Here is a 16,056-nt window from a genome sequence, read left to right as displayed (position 1 = left end):
TTTAATGAGCGATTTTTAATTTTTATGTAATATTTATTATGGCAATTCTATTAATACCAAGTTTACTACAGTAAATACTTGTATGAAATAATACAACTTCGTGCTTAAAATGCTTTTACTAAAATAAAAAAAATACTTAAAAAAACTTTTAAAGTATTCGAATACAACACAAAATACTATATCATTATACAAGATACATCTATGTTTAAATATCGATCTTTAAAGTTTCTAAGCGCTTTTGAGTCTTGAAGTCTTGAATAATGGGGAAGGTATATTCAAGACACATTATTCAAGCTGTTTAATCTTAATTTATATTTTTAACATTCAGTATTATGAAACTTTGGCTCTCCTCTATTCATATAATACTTTGGCAAAAGCGGATTTACTCAATAAGTCTGCTTTAAAGTACCCGAAGTCACATATTTAAAACAAATTCAAAAACACATCAAACGTACCGAAACCCTAAACATATCCAAATCAATGGGTATATGAAAACCTGGTAACTATATTCGTAGGGGTCGTGAGTTAAGTAATTTTTTAAATGGCGAATAAGTCAGTACTAGTAAAAAACTATATATGTATGTAAGTAGGATGAAATGAATAGTAAAAACGTATGAAAGGAACGACATCCAATATTATCTGCAAATGTTGCAAAATTGCCTGAGAAAAAAAACTAGTAGAAGTAACTCAACAAAATACAATATAGAAAATCTGCAGTTAAATATGAATGCGAAAAACCTTAAATTACAACAAAGTCGCATTTTCTTCTACCCCTTTGGCTTTTTCAAAGAACATTGCATCCTGAAAACAAAAATAACACGATTAATGTCGACTTTAAGCAAACCCAATCTAATACTCACAATTAAGAAACATGCACCCAACATAACAGCCTTCATCCTCACATCCAAATCCATAGGAAAGGTAATACCGAAATAGTCACTGTCAGTGAACATCTCCCTAATTAAGCCGGACCACTGTTTTGAGATCTTGCCCACTTGCACGTTCCCGTCACTAGACATAATTTTAAACTCGACATCCCCGCAAATACTCATGGTGCAGAATGGACCCTCGATCCTCAACACAGTATCTCCGCTGGCATTTTTAATTGCAAATGACGGAGAGAAAATGCTCCATTCTTGTTCCACTGTACCTACTGGTGTGCCGGGAGGAGAGGATACTTCCATACTCTAAGCGAAAATTTCGTAATTTAAAATACAGCCAACTTAAAAAAATTTTGTTCCATAAATTCCAATAATTTATTACTCATGGAACTACTTATTTTCAGCAATTCTATATTGTAATTTAATAAAGTATTTTTTAGCAATTTCAATAGTTTTGATTACATTTCATAATGCTATCCAGCCTTAAATGTATTACCTGAAGACAACACGGAAAACAACAGCTATCACAGGCAAGAGGCCGATTCAGATGAATAACTTCATTTTTAAAATTATCCAGTATTCTCATGTCAAACGGCCTAAGAGGGCCACAACAGTTCCTTGTTAGGCAATCGGAGTCCTCTACGGCGTAATAAACTTTTTGGCCCAGGCTGTTTTTGACTGTGAATTTGTTCTTGGTTTCGAACCCAGTGAGGACTGGAAATTTAACAATAGTTTCAAGATGCGATTCAAAATGTGGCGCCTGAACATACCCTCTAAAATTTCAGCTTTTTGATGAACTAACAACTGGTCAATCATAGTAAGGTATTCCAATCCTGGTGGACAATTGGGAATTCCTTGAGGTAAATTCATCCATCCACCTTAAAAAAATTGCAGATAAGCAGCGTCTTAACCAACACATTACAAGTAATTTCTTGTGAAGTAATAAGGAATCTAATGAGATCACATGATACAAAACCTTAATACTATTTTTACATATAATATATAATATTAATATGTATTACAAATTAAAATATGTAATAATATTGAGTTTAGGATTAATTCGTTCAATATTATATTCAATTCCTCAAATAAATCAACTAATAGTTTAGAAAAAGTTTTGTGATGTTAGATGTTAAAATCGAGACGTTTTTAAATAAATGTTAATTCACTCCTCTATATGCGCATTTAAAAGACAGTATACAGTCAGAATCATTGTACAAACATTTTTTATGGTAAATTGTCGGATCTTCGAAGCATAATGACTAAAGGTTACTTTTAGCCTTAAAATATGTGGTCTGCTTTACCAAGAACAAACAACGTTTCAGTCAAAAACCATGAACAAATCACCTATCGCAATACTTTTTGACTCTAGCTCGCCCTATAAATCGACGCTTATTTAGCTAGCTTAATAAGAAAATTGACCATATTTTACATTTCCTTATTAGAACAATCGTCTGAACAAACAGAGCTAATAAACTTCATTGTCATGTTATGTTAGGTGCACAATAGACCTGGAATTAATATTCGCATATTTAATCTCTATTTACTTAAATTTCTAAATACAATAATCTCTAAAGTAGCACGATTTAAAAAATACAAACCTCTGCTCTTCATCAGTCAAAAATTTAATGTACCCCTTCTTCTTAGGCGATTTTCTGATTTTAAAAAACTTCCGAATTTTACAAATAAACACTGAAGTTCTTAGATTAAACCGAAAATGCTCTCTTATGTCCGGCATATTGCATCAACCCGCCACTAAACGCACTGCAGCGTCTTCCAGTCTGTATATCACTATGTAAACACATCGACTGTCTTTATCAGGTTTGAACCCATTCTTATTTTCTTCAACATAATTGTCGGAAATTGAAAAATCTCCATTTTTATTCGCTAACGACGCTACTGGAGATACAGGGTGATGGCCTATGCATTATCATACTGTGGAAGGAGATACTAAAGAACTTATAGTAGAATTGTAAAAAATGCTGATAACCGCATGTTATTGACATTTTAATGATACTTTTTCTTGCTTTTTATCGGTGATATTGACTATCGATACTTGTCTATCTTTGTTAGGAACTTCATAATTAATTAAGTCGAAACAAGGTATTTTCGTAGCAGTTAAATTGTCTTATCATAGCCTTTAGGTTTTGATATTATAGGAATTGTACTGAAAAATATGAGTGATAACTTTGTTGTGATAGTTTCTGTTTACAAGATACAAACCAATTTAATAAACATTTAGCGGTTAAAGACAATTATGGAAATTGTGTGAGATCAAATCACTGTGGCTTGTTAATATGTCTAACTACGCTTCTTATTATCTCGTCGGAAATTATATGTAACTGCTATCAAAATTGCAGTAGTGCACGAGGGCACTGATCTCAAAAACGCTAAACATTTCAACCATAAATATCTTGATAATGGTATTACTTAGAGACTCTATTTGATGTCTTGAGACTTGAATATCCTCGATAAAAGGATCTACCGTGTCTTCCCACACTAACTGAAAGGGCAGCTGCAACTGAAGACTGGAAACTCTGATATATTTATGCGTCATGCATGTAGGGCCGGAATGAAGCTTTAGCACCCACGAAGCGTGACCTAGCAAATCCGTTCAATCCGGATTAAGTACAATGGATTGGATAACATTAGATTGATCATCAATAAGCTTGAGACTGCTCTTCCACCAAGCAGCAGTAGAATCAACTTCATAAGGAAGTCTATTATGCTATTATGTGCTATTTTGTATAAATTTCAGAAGTTGTAGATAGATAGTTTCACCGTCACGACACAATAAAAATAGTAATATTTATATTTAGAATTTCACTAAAATTCCCTAAATATATATAAAACTTTAACATTGTTTGAACCTAACCTCAACCTAACAATTTCATTCACAAGTAATTTAAATAAAATAAAATAATCTTCAGCTGACTTCAAATCAAATAGATTTTTATATAATCTGAATCAAATAAAATACATATACAGCACAGAATGCAGTCAAATCTATAAAATTAATCAATATTTGTGTTTTCTAAGCGATTAATCACATAATTTTTAATAAGCAATTTTAGGACATCTTATTTTTAAATAATAATTATTATTCTTTCACCATCACCACACAGTATGCACATTCATTAACCATTTCATCTTTCCTTCAATAGGAGTCTTTAACATGCCCATAAGAACATTTGGCTTTCATTAAACTGCTTGATCTTTGAAAAAATGTTTTTATATATTGTCTATTTCAAATATATTCCTAGCAATATCAAATATGTACATAAATCACCATGCAGCACAGATGAAAATAAAAGCCAAATTGCTGCTATGAGCTCAGACAAATCATTACAATTGCTAATTAATTAAGATGATAGCTAAGTTTAGCACCCTTATAGCATGTTTCAAAAATTATTAAAATATACGTAGCATCAACTGTCCTTTTCAGCTTAATACTCCTGACAAAAATTCATCAGAAAGACCCAATAGCACCAATATAGAATGAATGAATAGTCTACCTATCAGCACTTCACCATCTAAACACAGGATGCACTTAACTAGAGGCTTAATAGCTGGTTGTTTACCTAATAACCTTTGAACTGAATGAAAATTGGAGTTTAAAAGCTATCAAACTAAATTATTTGAAACATTCAGCTAGAGAACACTGGTGATTGTGCTAAAAGCATCAGTTTTAGATAAATTTTGTTATTTTTACTTAAACAAATTTATTTTATTGTTTAAGCATATAAAATATTGTTTTAATTAACAAGATAAGTTTAAATAATACTCTCACCTTGGTATATATTATTGGCATGTAGTTTAGAAATTCATTTAAAAATTCACTACCAAGAATTTTAAATTTTTACACACATTTGAAATCAATAAATGGCACTATTTTGCTTATCATTTTAGACCAAATAACTTACTAGGGGGGACTCCTGGACCACCAGGACCCATTCCTGGCTGATTAATAATAGGTCCAATAGGTAAGGGACCTCCATAAGGTGGAGGCCCATAAGTGCCTGGAGGATAATGTCCGCTTTGCGGTTGAGGATACCCAGATGGGGGCCCATAGCTCGGAGGTGGGCCATAACCAGGTGCATTGGGAGTTACATATCCTGGATTTGGAGGAGGTGGATATGGTGCTATAAGTGCATAAGTAAACATTGCAACTTTCTCTTAGGCTCATACACCACTGTATCAACTAAGATGGTTCATTAGCGACAATTAGCATGCATTAGAAGCAGTTTTCCTTCAAAACTATCAGTTAAATACTTACTGTTATATGGAGTAGGATACCCTCCTTGTTGGCCTTGGGGAGGTGTGTATGGGTAAGACATTATTCACGTTAGAGGAAACTGCACAAGCGCTAATACTAATAATTCAGACTAGCAGTACTTCATCGATAAAGTTCTAAAAAGCAATATTAGTCATTGCCATATTTAGGAACATACTTCATTGCTAAATAGACAGCTTTATATACATTCGCTGCACGTACTTTAGAAACTGTAGGCTTATGGAAATTCTAAATTTATCTATATATTAACCTCTCTTGCATAACTCAATTTCAAACTAACAGAATTTCAAGTTCTAAAATCTAATTCGAGATATAAATAAAATTAGTCTAAAAATTCCCTGAATCCGGATTTGTTTGTTTTATTTCTCAAATGAGACAGTATTAGTTGACGGAGATGTCACTGTCATTAAGACAAGTGACAAAAGGTCACCAGAGAAACTTTTAACGAGGGAGTACGTTCCGAAACTCGGCTAAGATCACTTGAATGACGAGGGCACTAGAAAATTATTGACCACTAACCGTAAATCACAAATGACCAACACTTTTCTTTCTATTATCAAACTTTTTATGAACAACTTTTAACTATTTTACTTCAATAAAACAGATCTAAAGATAATTGTAAGCGCCCTAATATTGTGCCGACATACGGAAAATTCAAGAACGAGAATTCAATTAAAATTATAATTTAAGCGATTTTAAGCAGAAAATATTACACGAACATATATGCACTTGCTGTTTGTTACTGAAATACAAGGTTGAAGCAAAAAATGAAAGTATTCCACAACTCCTGTGTAAGCATAATATATCCGGATGGACTGGTGTAGGTATATGGATCGTTTATGAGAGCACTCTAAACTATTTTTCAAGTACAAAGTGGATTAAATTAGCAAGAAGCTGTTCTTTTATATTCTTAGTGATAATCTAGGATGGGATTGTAAGAAAAATAGTTAGTGTCTATAAAAACTCACATTCGTATTTCATTTATTACTTAACATATATATTTACGTACGCCAACTTATCAAGAGAAGTTTAAAGAAGTATTTATAATTATTTCAAAAATACTTTTTTACTAAACATAAAATTCGATAAAAGAAAATGTGACTTTAAACCGAAACACCATACCATACACCATAAAAAATCAGCGAAATTATTTATATTAGAAACTGAGCATATTTAACTTTTTCACTTCTAAACCATCACAATCTTGACTCATTTAGTAAGTAAAAAAAGCGTATATTGCAGTCATAAAATCCTCTCTTTTTACTCCTCTGAAACAAATATTTGTAATGATTCGAACGAACCGGGAGTTTACAGACCTGAATCCATGGTTTGTCATGTAACAATCACAATAAGGACTTTCAATATAACGTATGAAGTCGATCCTTAAGTAATAATGTGTTTTCAGCCGAAATCACAAGTTTAAAGTGTTTGTAGCGACCCGTCCCATTCTTGTCAGCGTCACAGACGTCCTTTTATCGTGTGTCCAAACTTACGCGTTTATATGAATCCATGGCTAATCTTTGGCAACAAAATATCACTTTTGATCCTCTTGCACGACCTAAACTCTTAAACATGCGTAATATACAACAGGGCCGGCTTTGGCAAGTATGGCGCTCTGGAAGAAACTTTTAATCACCGCCCTTCTATCCACAAGAAAATCTACTCACCAGGAAAGTAAGCCGTCCAACCTCGCTCCTTCATAAGGCTGGTACTGATATACGAAACGCCCACTATTTTTTTTTAAGATAACATTAATGATTGATATTTGCGCGATATTTTTAATGGCTTAAAGAAGATGAAAAGAAACAACGAAAATACGCAGTCATTTTAGGCGCATATCCAGGATCGAAGCTTTTTCGAATTGAGGTCGAGGTCCTCAGAAGCGGATAAATTCATAAAATGCGAAATTATATGAGTGTATATGATGACAATAAAATTATGGGAAATCAAATAAGATAAAAAATGCTTGGAGTTATTTATAACTTTTGAATCGTATTATTATTCTGGCGTCTCGCATTTTTAACTTTTCTGGCAGCTATTTGATATTGGGCATAAGTAGCTATTTAACTTGACTCAAAGTTCCTACAGGCAATATTTCTGTTTGATTTGTAAGACTAAAAAATAAGAAAATTTAATATATATATATATATATATATATATGCACGATTTTAATTAAAAATAACTTTCTTTGTAACAGGAACAATGAGAACATAAGTGTGTAGTAACTATACAATGTTTTTAAATTAAATCACTATTTTAATCTCGTCATATAAAATTTTTATCACATGTAGTTTACATTATATTTCACATCCTAAAATTATTACACATTCCTCCTCTAATACTTTTAACGCTCATTCATACTATAATATATATAATAAATAAAAATCAGAGTATTGCGATACTTTTGGGCCAGAGAACATTATATTAGGACCTTTTCGCTGAATACATAACATTTAACATTATGATGTTTAGTTACTTTCTTCATACCTACTTTATTAATTATAATCCACAATTGGCAAAACAAGTGTTCCACAAACGGGGAAGGTACTAGTTCCAATATAACATACTAATGAATATTGAATTGGTTTCGTTCTGTCTTTATTGTATGTAAATATTGTTTATCACTGATTAGATAGATAAAAACATAAAAATATTATTAATTTTCCTCAGTTTCTTGCTTAATAGTTTTTGGTAGCAGTGCTTTTGTAATCGACAGAGCGTTTAAAAACTAATACAAACAATGTATATAAACATTGGTCCCATAACGATTTGTTAGCAAGGCAAAGATCTGCATACAAAAAGATAAAAGTCAGCCAAGTGAACACAAAAATCGCCAGATTCATGGTTAGTTTTTCAAATAACTCGAAAGCGGTTAGATGTGAGGAAAATGCTAAAAAAATTTAAACTTCGATCACCTGTGTCATGGTAACGAAGCATCCTCAGATTTAAGTTTATATGAATTTTTATATAAATTTTGATACTTCTATGGGCTCTTAAAGTTCCGTCCCAAAAACAACGAAATCACCCTGTCTATTTTTCTTTTCAATACGGAGAGCTTCTTAACGCATACCTCACAAGTAAAATACCAAGATATCCATAGGACATACATAAAAGCTTTAACCTATAAATAAAATAATTAATTTAAAAAAAATATATATATGTGTCCGTTTTTGTTTATAATGCATCAGAATCACATTTCTATTAAAAGAGCCAAAGAGTACACATCTCGATAATACTTAAATATTAAGGCAACGTAGTTTCTTGCCAGGAACTCTAGCCGTATGCTCAAAGGTCTCAATTCTCGCTTCCCCATTGCGCCTCCCTTGACTAGGACTTGAGTCCCTAGAGATAGCTCTCACTATATACGTCACGCAGCCCTCCCCAGACCCCATCAAAGAATTTAGGCAAATTTTCCGCGCTTGGATTAGAGATAGCACCTAGTAACCCTCCTCTTACTTAAGGTATTGGTTGATTTAAATCGAACTTACCTTCTCTTCAATATCAAAAAGATGACTGTCGTGTTTTCCAGGAAAGTGCCGTCTCATAAATTGGGCAAGCCGCATTAGGTATTCTACATTGTGCCCACTAGGTCCCTCACGGGTCACAATTTGGTCTGCCATTTCTTCTAGACTACTGTCGCCAAGCCAGTGGATGTTCGAGGGAGCCGCCATGTACACCAGTACTTTAATGGTTCCACCTGCGTGAACAAATAGATTTTAAAGATTTGAATGATTGGGTTCGGGGTAAATACACCTTCTAATGAGTAAAAATCTGTAAACTTCTGGATGTAACCTCCTTGTTCACACTCCCGGTGGTTCAAGTATGGAATGGCCGCTTCTTCGCTTATTGCAAAGGCTACTCCATAAACTTTGCCCTGAAATTTAATTCGTATAAAGGGTGGGATATGCATATATACGCAATAAAGCATGTACCAAATTTAAGGAGATTATAAGGGACATTGGGGTGAACAATTTTTGCACAGAAACCTTTAGTTAAAAATGAACCGTTTTTGTTCCAGAATCATTTTTATTAAAAAATATAATGTTGGCTTATTGACACGAAAGAATTTCGATATTTAATTTATTTTTATTAAAATCAACGCAAAAAAAATGATATAAAAATTCAAAATTACGGCTTCCAACCTGGTTACAGAAATTTATTCTTTAAATTATTGAATTGCACACTTGTTGTTAGGTGTGCGAATTTTGCTGTCCGAAAAGACAAGTTTGCCATCATTGTTTTCAACAGTTCTTCTTGGGTACCTACAATATTTTCATACCGCCACTACTTGATGTAACCACAGAGGAAAAAATCCAACAGGCTTATATCGGGATTTTGCCCAGGTTATCTAATAGGTTCTCCTCTTCTGATCCATCGCTCATTAAAATATTGGTTTATGTGATCCTGTACAATACGAGCAAAATGTGCAAGTGCATCATCGTGTTGGAACCACATTGTATCCCGCAGGAACGTTTGCATTGTCCACTAGCTTAGGAAGTCTGTCTTGTAAAGAATGTGGGTAGATGTTACCAGTTAGCTGAGATAGAAGCAGGAACGGATCAATTAAAATTTTTAGACAAAAATTTCTCCAAAGCCAAAGCGGCTCATTTTTATCAGGAATTTCTATGCAAGAATTATCAAACACAATGTTTCCTATGAGCTCCTAAGTTTGGCACAACTTTTTTGGAATACTCTGTATGTATATAGAGAAACTTTTATTTATGTACCCCACGTAATAACGATGGGCATATTTGGGAGACAACGAAGGAAAGAATTTGCTTTACGATTCCAGAAAACTATGTGCAAAGGTCACGTTTAAACTAAAGCCTTTAGGCTCATTTTACACTAAACATAAGTTGAGAATTATCGTCGAAGTGAGTGGGCTGCCATTACATTAAATTGTGATCAATCGCCACTGGTCTGGGTCCGTTCCAAGTTACGGCCCTGTGCATTTGCCAAGTACTCGTTAAAAAGGAATCTGTGACGACACCGTATACATCACTGCATTTTGTTCTAAAGTGAGAGGTACTACTGCGTACCTGCACAATATTTTACCAAACAAATCAATGATCAATGACGCATCTGCGTTTACGATTGTGAACAACCTATATATAAATTATCTAGACGTTCAAGAGCGAGTATCTATATGCTGCCTCCAGTCTGTCTAGAAAATTTGGGAAGTCAATGACTTATACTAGGCTATAGATAAAAATAAAGTTAGGAATAAGATATAGAGGAATCGTCTTGGCAATTTTGAACGTTATCTTGAGGTGGTTGATGGTTGTGTTCATTTTGTACATCGTTGCAAATGTAATAAAAAGTTCCGAAAAGATATTTTTAATTCTAAATCTTTAGACATCTAAGAGTAGGTGTCTAGACTGCCGATCTGACTAGAAATACAGTAGGTCAATAACTTGTCAAGGTTTAGATAAAGAGATACGTAATCTTGCACTAGTGATGCACACAATTGATTATTTCCAAAAACGAAAATAATTATTTGTTTATGAAAAGATAACGTCTTTATTAGTTTCACATTTGCCTGTCTGTAGTATTTGAACGTATGGATTCAGGGACGTGTAGACATGAAAACTTGGAGCTCACCTCAGAATCATCTACCAAGGTTGCCACTCGACCGGGCTGAAACAAATAAAAATAATTAATATGGAACATAAAATTTAAGTAGGTAACTAATAAATTTATCACACAAGTAACCTCCCAAAGCCCATAAGAGCTGAGTTTTTATTAGTTAATTTAAACAGCATGCGATTAAGAACTTTTGCTTTTTCGGATATAATTACGACCTATTTGTCCATATACACATATCACGGACTATGCATTGACCATTTACCCTTTGATTCCCATTCGAAAGTATCCTTAAAATTTGATATTTTACATCAAGATCATCTGCGTTAATTGACCAAACTTGTTGCTTTTCAATTTGCATTCAGACAGACGTAAGTTTCGGTTTTCTCTTAATCCCTTTAATAAGTGAATCAACACAGATGTTATAGCATCGTGATTTTTTAATTATCATATTATAATGTCCTGGCTTATTATTATTAAAATCTGAGACCACTTGTGGTGGGTGGCCTTAAATATAAATTAATTATTTTTAGACGATATGCAATATATGAATATTGCTGGTTGTATCTTGATTTTATTTGAAGTTTATCACTAAATCTTATTAATACTCAGCAAATGGCTGTATTAGTAAACAAAGTGTGTTTTCTTTTATTCGTTTGTACTAAAGAAAAAATTACTAAAAAGTTAATTTAAACATACAATGTATAACATATCATTACAGAGATATTTCAGGGCGCGATAATACTTTGTAAGTTAATAAAGAATGCTCATAGACCTATGGTGAAACACGCACCATTTTCGATATGCATGGAAACAAAATTTCACGTTTCCTCTTAATTTGCATTTTTATCAAATACGCCTTGAGTTAAATTTTTGAAATTTCATACATCTATTTCTTTTTAAAACTTTCTACAACGAAATGTGAAAATTCTTTATAACCATATATAGGGTGTTGTGTTTTTTTAAATCATGTACTACTTTATGCTTTATATTATATTTTTGGAACACCCTGTAAGAATTCTTACACTTCATTTAATTTCCTTCTTCAATTCTTAAGTTTTTTGGTCCACCGTAGTATTTTTATATCTTTCACCGTTTTCGTATAACTTGCAAAAATATCTAGTGATGCAAATAAAGAATCTAGAGGGACTAAGGAAATAATAATCATTCAGCTCTGATACCAACTATCTGAAATCATTCATAACATTTAACCAGTTATTTATTTTAGAATAATTTTTCATTTGGTTTTATGAATTTTAAGTCACATATAATAAAAGTAAGAGAAAAGAAATATAAACTAAAACAAAGTTGAAAAAAACTTTTGATAAGATTTTTTTTTAAGTTGAAATTTTTCATGCAGTACATCGAAAATGATGCGTTTTTGATCATGAATCTATTAGTATTTTTTTCTTATTTTGGACAGTATTATCGAGTCCTGAAATATCTCCATGATGATATGTTACACTCTACATTTTTATTATTTATAAGCATCGGGTTTGTAGGGTTCATTTTTAAGACAAATTCTATTGAGATTTATTATTTCGAGCACACATATGATAAAGTCTAGTTGCTAAAATTGGCAGTATTATGAAAAATTTAGAGTTATGTCTCTTCTATTACGTTTATTGTGCCTGAAATTAACTACCTGTGTGGATATTTTAATAATAATATAATGTTTATTTGATTACATTGTCGTTTATCTTCAAAGTAAAGCTGTGTTTACTTTGAATTGGAGCCAACTTTTAATTCATACCCATAAATCATGACCGTTATCTGCCTCTTTTAGGCAAATTTTAGACCACACTTTGTACATTACGCGAAAGGATAATTTAATAATTATTACTCTCATTATCATATTAACAGAAATATTCCATATATTTTCAGTTTGATGAATATCTCATTCACCTGGCAAAAATCCGGTGAATGGGCTTATTTTGCGGGCTTTCACTATCATCTACAATAAAGTATCCTTCACAAAAACTTGGATTGCCCTACACTTCATTTCCAAATTCAATCTTATTTAAACTTAACTTCATTGTTCAACCACTAGTTTTAACGTATAACGTATACAATACCATCAAGCGGTACCTTTAATAAATTTGCAGAACCCATAACGGTACCCAATCAAGGATTTTAATCAAATCCTTTGTTCATTGCTTTGTTGCAGTTCCTCAATACTTTTTGCGGAATTTATAGAAAGACGCATAACTGTTCTTCTGCCCAGAACATATGACCCTTTTTTCACATTAAAGAACTTACATGCTGTGTGGTGAGCCAAAACCTATTTGCAATGGTCGGTACCTACCTGCTATAGATCCCAAGTAACCTATTATTTAATTTAATAAATTTTAAAGGCACTATTTTGGGTACCATTGCATGAACAATTATTGTTCGATATGTGCACTTTACTACTGATGATTGATTTAAAATCCTTGATAACGTATTTGATAACCACCCGTACTTTTGTTACAAAAATTTATTGTAGTCTTTAATATGTGTATGTTTCTTTGATTTGCGGATCGCTAGCGATACAAAAGTAACTAATCTAAATTGAAAATATACAGGGTATAATATATCATCATATACATATTTTTGAGAACGATGGTATTCTGCAAAATAATTTAAAATAGGCATTTTGGATTAAATATAAGAAAAAATGTGAAACTTTGGCACCCTATATATCGAAAATAATGCGTTTTTAACCATGGATATATTAGCATTTTTTAAAAATTATTATGCACAGTAATATCACCCTTTAAAGTGTCTCCATGTTGGTATGTTCGTTACACCCTGTGCAAATAGTAATGATTACCCAACTAGACCGAAAAATGACGTTGGCGGAACGAATCGTCAAAAAATTGAATTTTACTGAACACATCGGAAATTTGAGAATAGAAATTTCTTCACCGACAAAACATTTTTGATTGCTGACTTATTAAAATTACTATATCAGTTCAGAAACTGACATGCTGAGGGCAAATTCAACGAAGAACTAAATAATACATACTAACTACCGAAGGGATTGCACTACGATTGATTATAAAGATAAGACATCGCAAAAACTTCTTACACAATCACTCCAATGAATCATTAAACAATAGATACACATATGGGTGACTATCTATTCAATAAACATGCAAAAAGAGATATTTTTACTTTTCAAAAATTAGTCGTCATCTTTACATTTTGAAAAAGAGTTATCCCGCCTTTTTCCGTTCATTTATCAAGCATAAGCACATTCAATATCTATGGCAGATTTTATACCTTAAATAATGTAATTTTCACTTTAGGAAAAGAAATGTTTGTCTGGGAACTTTCCCGTCATGTAACGCACCTTTCTTAACTTTTAAAAGAAATGGCAATTCTGTGCAAAATCGCCAATTTTCCGGTCTTATTTTGCCATATCTTCAGTTAAATAACAATATCTCATTGCGAAATTTCAGCTGATGCTATTGCCGAATAAATTAGAAACGGAAGCCCAAGTTAAAGCTTACTTAAGAAGAATAGGGAACAATGAGAACACCGCCTCTATTCAGAAATGGTTTAAAAATAGGAAATAATGGGTTATTTGGTGTGTGGGTTGAGTGTTAATTAATACTCTTGCAGATTACATTATCTAGGCCACCCGTAACCGCATAATACTTCAGGAATTAATTAACAAAGGAGCTAAAAGAAATTGCTTCGAGAGGGAGAACTGAAGTATCAATATTAAATTAGCGAAATGTAATTACATACAGCACAAACTGAGAAGGTAGAACTTAATTAAACACATTTAGTGAAAGTGTCGATGAAACAATTAATACATACACCCAGGGCCGGCCTTAGTAAGTCGGGCGTCCTGGGCCAAATTTTTAATCACTGTTCTCCTTCCCCAAAAAAAAACTGCCGACCGGGAAAATCCGTCGCCCCTCCTGATCTACCGCACAACCTCTCCCCCCGTAGTACTGAACTGCTGTAATGACTTTTAGTTACATAGCGCTGTGCCGTCAAAATGATTAAAGTTTAATGCCGCAAAAATTAATTCTTCTTCCTGTATTAATAAGTCTGATATATAAAAGTCAGGGCCGGCCTTGGGGCGTATGGCGCTTTAGGCGATACTTTTAATAACTGCTCCTTCATCCTCAAGAAAAACGGAAAATCGAGAAAGTGCGCCGCCCTGGGCTGTCACCCAACTTACCCCTCCTAAAGCCAGTACTGTTAAAAGTGACTATAAAACAATAAAATATTCACTTTTAGAAAATTACGCTCACATCCATAAGGAGAATTAAATCACCAAAAATTAATTTTTTTAAGACATATTTCAGAGAAATCTTATTTACAAACATACCTTATCAGTGGTTCCTCTATGCGTAGCGTTGCCTTGCCAAAACCTCCTCTGAAACCCATTTACGGACCCTAAAACCGCTTTATGGAACTCGAAACCGGGCTTCCAGCACAAGGACCCATAGCCAAAGACCCACAGCCCCTTAGTTTCACTATCTGAGACATGGTCCTCTAAAACCGCCGGTTCGATAACGCGCTCCATGACCAAGTTTTCACGAAAAATAATTTTGAATCCAAATGTTAAGACTGTTTACTGTTAACGAGTTATCGTGTACCCATGAAGCTGACGCAACTTTCGCCCCGTTTTACTTCGCAATGCGAAAGCCGTCGGCTGATTGAAATGTAACTCCCGCCAGTACGGCAAACGGCATTGGACAGTTTAAATGAACAGATTGAAAAGCACGAGAACGCTAAGCAGTGGGTTAGTATGACAAATTGTGAGGACAAAGTTTGCCGCTGCCACTGTTTATAAGGGGCAATAGGAATTTCCACGCGAGGTGTTGTGGGAGCGTAACTCAACGATGAAGCTTTCCGTAACCATGACATCTTGTGGCGGGTTAATTTACGCGGCGTAAATTGCGCAAGTTAGAGGTCGAATGTATGATGTTTAGATGTCTCCGAGGTATTCGAAAATAACTGAAAAAAAATGTTTAAATTTTTCTCAGGTTGTTAGGTCCGATAAGTCAAACTGATTAATACTGGATCGTTGTAGCTTTTTCTCTTCTGTGACGTGGCGGTCTCATATTTTAAATTCGACGTTTCGACTTTCGAAAACCATCATCAACTTTGCTTTGTTGTATAGGCACGTTCGAATTCAGTTTTTTTGCAATTACAAAGATGTGTCACGGGTTAAGATTTAGTCTTGCAGTTGAGTGAAAATATCAACAATTTTGTTTTGGCACAGTGTAAGAACTTGTGTGCTAAACAAATCCATTGATAACCATTTGTTTTTTTTTTGTTTGATTTTGTTTCTAC

The 16,056-nt window shown here is 33.3% G+C and overlaps 2 protein-coding genes across 3 annotated transcripts; both read right to left on the bottom strand.

The window, feature by feature from the left end:
- Nucleotides 1–101: 101 nt before the first annotated feature.
- scramb1 (scramblase 1) lies at nucleotides 102–5,567 on the bottom strand. Of its 2 annotated transcripts, XM_066302696.1 has the most exons (7): nucleotides 5,377–5,567; nucleotides 5,158–5,291; nucleotides 4,805–5,023; nucleotides 1,652–1,759; nucleotides 1,378–1,595; nucleotides 861–1,187; nucleotides 102–801 (listed from the first exon to the last, which is right to left on the bottom strand). In XM_066302696.1, exons 2-7 carry the CDS (start codon nucleotides 5,216–5,218, stop codon nucleotides 745–747), a joined length of 990 nt encoding a protein of 329 aa, XP_066158793.1. In that variant the 5' UTR covers nucleotides 5,219–5,291; nucleotides 5,377–5,567; the 3' UTR covers nucleotides 102–744. The 2 variants fall into 2 exon arrangements, with proteins under 2 accessions (XP_066158793.1, XP_066158794.1); XM_066302697.1 differs by lacking the exons at nucleotides 4,805–5,023; nucleotides 5,158–5,291; nucleotides 5,377–5,567 and adding an exon at nucleotides 2,483–3,201.
- Nucleotides 5,568–7,320: 1,753 nt separating this feature from the next.
- On the bottom strand, nucleotides 7,321–15,447 carry LOC136350703 (glutathione-specific gamma-glutamylcyclotransferase 1). The gene is made up of 5 exons (XM_066302698.1): nucleotides 15,086–15,447; nucleotides 10,777–10,812; nucleotides 8,929–9,049; nucleotides 8,664–8,872; nucleotides 7,321–8,612 (listed from the first exon to the last, which is right to left on the bottom strand). The coding sequence occupies exons 1-5, from the start codon at nucleotides 15,281–15,283 to the stop codon at nucleotides 8,412–8,414; spliced, it is 765 nt and encodes a 254-aa protein (XP_066158795.1). The 5' UTR covers nucleotides 15,284–15,447; the 3' UTR covers nucleotides 7,321–8,411.
- Nucleotides 15,448–16,056: the final 609 nt, after the last annotated feature.

Source organism: Euwallacea fornicatus, chromosome 3, assembly GCF_040115645.1.
Source record: "Euwallacea fornicatus isolate EFF26 chromosome 3, ASM4011564v1, whole genome shotgun sequence".
Lineage (NCBI taxonomy): Eukaryota > Metazoa > Arthropoda > Insecta > Coleoptera > Curculionidae > Euwallacea > Euwallacea fornicatus.
This window is presented reverse-complemented; position numbering and strand designations above follow the sequence as displayed.

What these genes read in the sequence shown, in the direction of transcription:
- scramb1 (XM_066302696.1), bottom strand. Translation starts at nt 5,218, where the DNA reads ATGTCTTACCCATACACACCTCCCCAAGGCCAACAAGGAGGGTATCCT. An exon ending in TGGTCCAGGAGTCCCCCCTA is followed by an intron (nt 1,760 to 4,804) that starts GTAAGTTATTTG and finishes AATTTTTTTAAG; the next exon opens with GTGGATGGATGAATTTACCT. An exon ending in TGGGTGCATGTTTCTTAATT is followed by an intron (nt 802 to 860) that starts GTGAGTATTAGA and finishes TTTTGTTTTCAG; the next exon opens with GATGCAATGTTCTTTGAAAA.
- LOC136350703 (XM_066302698.1), bottom strand. Translation starts at nt 15,283, where the DNA reads ATGGAGCGCGTTATCGAACCGGCGGTTTTAGAGGACCATGTCTCAGAT. An exon ending in ATAGAGGAACCACTGATAAG is followed by an intron (nt 10,813 to 15,085) that starts GTATGTTTGTAA and finishes TATTTGTTTCAG; the next exon opens with CCCGGTCGAGTGGCAACCTT. An exon ending in AGATTTTTACTCATTAGAAG is followed by an intron (nt 8,873 to 8,928) that starts GTGTATTTACCC and finishes TTGTTCACGCAG; the next exon opens with GTGGAACCATTAAAGTACTG.